At 50.2% G+C, this 5,750-nt stretch overlaps 1 protein-coding gene across 1 annotated transcript; it reads right to left on the minus strand.

Moving 5' to 3' along the window:
- Positions 1–1,599: 1,599 nt before the first annotated feature.
- Positions 1,600–3,502, minus strand: Erich4 (glutamate rich 4). The gene is made up of 2 exons (XM_052713590.1): positions 2,850–3,502; positions 1,600–2,253 (listed from the first exon to the last, which is right to left on the minus strand). The coding sequence occupies exons 1-2, from the start codon at positions 3,144–3,146 to the stop codon at positions 2,011–2,013; spliced, it is 540 nt and encodes a 179-aa protein (XP_052569550.1). The 5' UTR covers positions 3,147–3,502; the 3' UTR covers positions 1,600–2,010.
- Positions 3,503–5,750: the final 2,248 nt, after the last annotated feature.

Genomic DNA, 5,750 nt, shown 5'->3' on the forward strand with positions numbered 1-5,750 from the left:
ACTCACGTGTCACCCCAGCACTCACGTCTGTCACCCCAGCACTCACATCTGTCACCCCAGCACTCACATGTCACCCCAGCACTCACATGTCACCCCAGCACTCACGTGTCACCCCAGCACTCACATCTGTCACCTCAGCACTCACGTCTGTCACCCCAGCACTCACATGTCACCCCAGCACTCACATCTGTCACCCCAGCACTCACATGTCACCCCAGCACTCACGTCTGTCACCCCAGCACTCACGTCTGTCACACCAGCACTCACGTGCCACCCCAGCACTCACGTCTGTCACCCCAGCACTCACATGTCACCCCAGCACTCACGTCTGTCACCCCAGCACTCACATGTCACCCCAGCACTCACGTCTGTCACCCCAGCACTGACATGTCACCCCAGAACTCACGTCTGTCACCCCAGCACTCACGTGTCACCCCAGCACTGACATGTCACCCCAGAACTCATGTCTGTCACCCCAGCACTCACGTCTGTCACCCCAGCACTCACGTGTCACACCAGCACTCAGATGACTGAGGGAATCAAACTGAGAATTCCAGTCCATACTGGGGTCTGTAAAGAAATCCTGTCTCAAAAAAATATAATTAGGGGTTGGAGAGATGGCTCAGAGGTTAAGAACACTGACTGCTCTTCCAGAGGTCCTGAGTTCAATTCCCAGCAACCACATGGTGGCTCACAACCACCATATGTAATGAAATCTAGTGCCCTCTTCTGGCCTGCAGGCATACATGCAGGCAGAACACTGTATACATAATAAATAAACAAATCTTTAAATAATAATAATAATAATAATTAAAAAGAAGGAAGAACTGAGGGAATGACTAGGTGGATGACATGCTTGCAAGTATAAGAACCTAGTTTGAATCCTCAGAACCAGTGTAAAGCTGCATGCCTTAGTGAGTATCCGTAACCCCAGTGCCTCCATGAAGAGATGGGAGGTGGAGATAGGAGAAACGGCAGAAGCTCTCAGGCCAGGTAACATGGTATAAACGAGAGAGTCCCTATCTCAGGGTAGAAAGCAAGGATCAGTGCCTGAGGTTGTCCTTTCACACCCACACATGCTATGGCATGTACAAAGCCATACTCACACACACATGTATACAAAATAAAGACAACAGCTTTAACCCCAGTGCTCAGGAGGCAGAGGCAGGAGAATCTCTGTGAGTTCCAGGCCGGCTTGGTCTACAGGACTAAAAAATAGAAAAGAACAAAGGAAGGAGTTTATGGGATGGCTTGGTGAGTAAGAGCACTGGCTGTGCAAACATAAAGGCCTGAATTCAAACTCCCGTCACCCAAGAGAAAAGGCCAGGCTCCACACTGGGGGCAGGGGGGAGCCAGGCAGGTCCTGGGAGCTCAAGGGCCAGCCTAGCCACAATAGCGTGGTTCAGTGAGAGACCCATAGAGGAAGACACACACACACACACACACACACACACATATATGTGCACATATGCCTCATACCACACATGAAAAGTGGCTAAATAGTTTTATGTTTTATATATATATATATATAAACCACAATAAAAGTATACGAAATTAATGTTTTACCGCACATACACAAAATATCATTTCAACATGTCATCAGTTTTTTTTAACTATTGAGAGGTTTTACCACACAGGTTGTTGACCTTTGCCATATCCCACATCTCCGTCTGAACTTGCCATGTCTCAATTGCTTAATAGCAATGACACCCACACTAGGCTGAATTGGTCTTCGATCCTGTCTGTCAACATCTCTATCACTTTGGCCAAGCACTGGGCCAAACTGGAAACATTTCTGCAGATAGATCTACGTCTTCTGTGCCCCTCCCAAACCTACAGTCAAACCTGCCCACATCTCCCAGAGCCACTACCAGGACCTCCCACAGCACTCCTCTGGGGAGAACAGTCTGCTGAAGGAGTACCACTGATTCTCAATCTGATTGGACCCTCTGAATCTCCTCTTGCCTTTGCATGAATTTGTATCTCATTTGTGTGTCAAACTATATGACCTCAGATGGTCATCTCAAAGTGAGGGAGGTGCTGGGCTGGAAAGGAGGCCCCAGGATGTCCTTCCTCCTGCCTCCCCTGAGGCCCTTCTTCCTCTTCTTCAACACAGCTTCCCTCTTCCTCCTCCTTCTCTTCTTCCTCCTCCTCTTCCAGGATGGTGACCAGCTCCTCCCGCAGGGCACCCATCTCCAGTCCCAGGTGACACAGCTGTCCCAACAGCTGGACATCCACTCGGCGCAGGTTCCCCTACAGGAATAAAGGAACATCATTGGTATGCCACACAGAGCGAGGAAACCTGCCAGGAGTTTCCCAGGAGCAGGTGCCAGCTCAAGTCTTAGCCTGCAGGGCCAGAAATCTCACCGATTCCAGGGGTTTTCATGCCATCTGCTTCCTGTGCCTCTTGATCTCTGTTTCTCTGCCTGCCGCACTGTCCCTTCATCTCTGTGGACCCTTATTTGAACCTCTGTCTCCACATCTCCAGCTCCATTTCCTCACCCCTCCCCTTGGTTGCTCCTAGCCCCTATTCCATCTGAGGTCCTGTCTGTCCCTAAGCTGTCTCTGATGTCTACCTGTGCTTCTCTCTGGAACTGTTGCCATTCCTGACTCTCATGCTCTGTCCCCACCACTACCTGTCTCTGCCTTTGTTGTATTTGATTTCCACACATGATCTCAGTCTGTAGCTTAAGCTTGAAATTCTCCTGCCTCGGGCTCCTGAGTGCTGTATTACAGGCATGAGCTACCAGGCCTGGCTGATCCTTAGCCATGTCTATTTTTATTAATATTCACTCATATTCTTCCCCCACCATATCTATCTCATATCTTTCTGGCGCCCTGTCACTCACCAGCTCCTCCCAGATCCACAACAGCGGCTCTCTGGCGCCCCCAAGTTCTGTCCCTGAGGACATAAGGGTCTGGCCTGGGTTCCCCTCTGGCGGGGGCATTCTTAGGGCCTGGGGGAGTGGGCCCAATCCAAGGGGCTCCAGCCCGGCCTGCTTCAGCTGCACCCACAGCTCCATAGTCTGAACCATGGACTGAAGAGCAGGAAGTAGCAAGGTCCAAGTGACCCAGTCCCCTGGGAAGCTGTGGGATGGAGGGAAGAAAGGGCAGGGAGGGGCTGGCAGAGACATCCCAAAGTCCATTCTCTGAATCAGCTGGCCACATGATCTCACAGGGTCCAAAGAGAGCCTCAAGCAGAGGTCCACCTTCACACTGTTGCCTCTTGGGCTGACCCCCTCAGGGTACACGGGGCTTGATGCTTAATACCTGAAGGAGCTAGGCTGTCTTCCTTCCAAGTCCTCACACCTTTCCAGCCTCTCTTTCTCAGCCTCTTTAGCTGAATGACCTTGGCCAGCCCCTAAATTGATCCTTGTCTGTCCTCTGCCAGGGCTCTGCCACCAGTGTGCCTGAAGAGTCTCAGTGTGGAGGCTGCAGGCTGCCATACAGCAGTCAGTTCTGCCAGCCTTGGACATGCCGGTATTGTATCACCACCAGGCGGTCAGGACTGGGAAGTACTCTGGGTCATGCTCTGCCTTGACCCTTACAAGCCCATGAATATGCCGGTGGTCCCTGGGTCCCTGGCTGAGAGCCCAGCTGCCCACCCCACCCCCCACCCCCAGAGCCCAGACTCCAACTCTGCAAGTCTCACATCTCAAGGTCAATATGTTCAGCACAGAGCTCCCACTTCGGATCTCCCCCACTGGATCCATTTCCTGCGGATGTTGCAAAAAAAAAATCACCGCAATCTTGGTCACTCAAAACAATGCAAGGGGGCTTCAGAAATGGCTCGGAGGGGGCTGGAGAGATGGCTCAGAGGTTAAGAGCACTGACTGCTTGTTCTTCCAGAGGTCCTGAGTTCAATTCCCAGCAACCACATGGTGGCTCACAACCATCTGTAATGAGATCTGGTCCCCTCTTCTGGCCTGCAGTCACATATGCTATATACAGAATGAATGAATGAATGAATGAATGAATCTTTTGAAAAAGAAAGAAAGAGATGGCTCAGAGGGTAAAGGTGCCACCAAGCCTGATCATCTGAGTTCAATCCCCAGAACCCACATGATGGAAGAAGAGAGCTTACTATTGGTGAAATTATTAAGGCCACTCCACGGAGTTAAAAGGGAGGTTTATTTTGTGGGGTAACTTACAAGTGAATGGATAGTTTACAGAGCCTGGGAAAGGCGTAGCGCAGTCCGGTGGTGTTCTCTAGAGAACTCTGCTCGGTCTACCTCCAGCGTCCAGGGTCCAGGAACCAAGAGAGCGCGGCACATCCGGATCTCGGGTCTTCAGGGTCCTCTCTCGGCTCCGCCTTGTTGGCGTGACAGTTGCCGAAGTCTCAATGGGGGTTGGAACTTCCAGATCAAAGCTGGAATGGCTACCCACTACAGTTTACTCCTGCAAGTTGTCCTCTGACATCCCCCCACCTCCCACCCACCCCACCCCACCCCACCCCGACACACACACACACACACACACACACACACACACACACCTGTCTCAGTTCCAGTTTCTGTTGCTGTGAAGAGACACCATAACCACAGCAACTCTTTCTTTTTTTTCTTTTTGTTTTCTTTTCTTTCTTTTCTTTTCTTTTTTTTTTTTTTTTAAGTTTTTTGAGACAGCATTTCTCTATGTAGCCCTGGCTGTCTTGGAACTCACTCTGTAGACCAGGCTGGCCTCAAACTCACAGAGATTCGCCTGCCTCTGCCTCCTGAGTGCTGGGATGAAAGGTATGCACCACTAAGGCCAGCTTCCATGGCAACTCTTTTTTTTTTTTTTTTTTTTTTTTTTGGTTTTTCGACACAGGGTTTCTCTGTGTAGCTTTGCGCCTTTCCTGGAACTCACTTGGTAGCCCAGGCTGGCCTCGAACTCACAGAGATCCACCTGGCTCTGCCTCCCGAGTGCTGGGATTAAAGGCGTGCGCCACCACCGCCCGGCTCCATGGCAACTCTTTTAAGGAAAACATTTAATTGGGGCAGTTTCAGAGGTTTAATTCATTATTAACATGAATATGGAACATAGCAGCATGCAGGCAGACACGGTGCTGGAGGAATAGCTAAGAGTCCTACATCTTGCAAGCAACAGGAAGTTGACTGACAGTCACACTGAGGGTAGCTTGAACAAAAGAGACTTCAAAACCCACCCCCACAGTGACACACTTCCTCCAATGAGGCCACACCTTCTAATAGTGCCACTCCAGTTGGGGGCCATTTTCTTTCAAACCACCACAGGCACCAAAAAAAATTTTTTTTCAAAGAAAAGGGAAAAAAAACCACAAGGTTAGTTGGGTGTGGTGACACACACCTGTAATCCATTGGGACTTGGTAGGCAGAGGCAAGAAGGTCATTGCAAATTTGAGGCCAATAGGATCTATATATTGAGTTCCAAGGAAATATAATGAAATCTTATCTCAAAACCCAAAGGTAGGGAGGAAAGGGTCTGGGGATGTGCCTCAGTTGGTGGAGGGCTAGCCTAGCATGCAAGAAGCCCAGGGTTCAGTGTCCAACATCACATCAAACTGACTGGGTATGGTGGTATATACCTGTAACCCCAATACTTGGGAAATGGAAACAGGAGAGTTGCAAATTCAATATCATTCGTAGCCACTAGCCTGTGCTCCATGAGACCCTGCCTCAGAAACCAAACCAAACCAAAGCCCACAAGAGACTGGAGGTGTAGTTCAGTGACAGAGTGTGTGCCTAACTAGGACAGGCAAGGCTCTAGGCTCAGGCTAGGAACGCAGTTCC

Source organism: Peromyscus californicus, unplaced genomic scaffold (assembly GCF_007827085.1).
Source record: "Peromyscus californicus insignis strain IS unplaced genomic scaffold, ASM782708v3 Scaffold_4__1_contigs__length_199733344, whole genome shotgun sequence".
Lineage (NCBI taxonomy): Eukaryota > Metazoa > Chordata > Mammalia > Rodentia > Cricetidae > Peromyscus > Peromyscus californicus.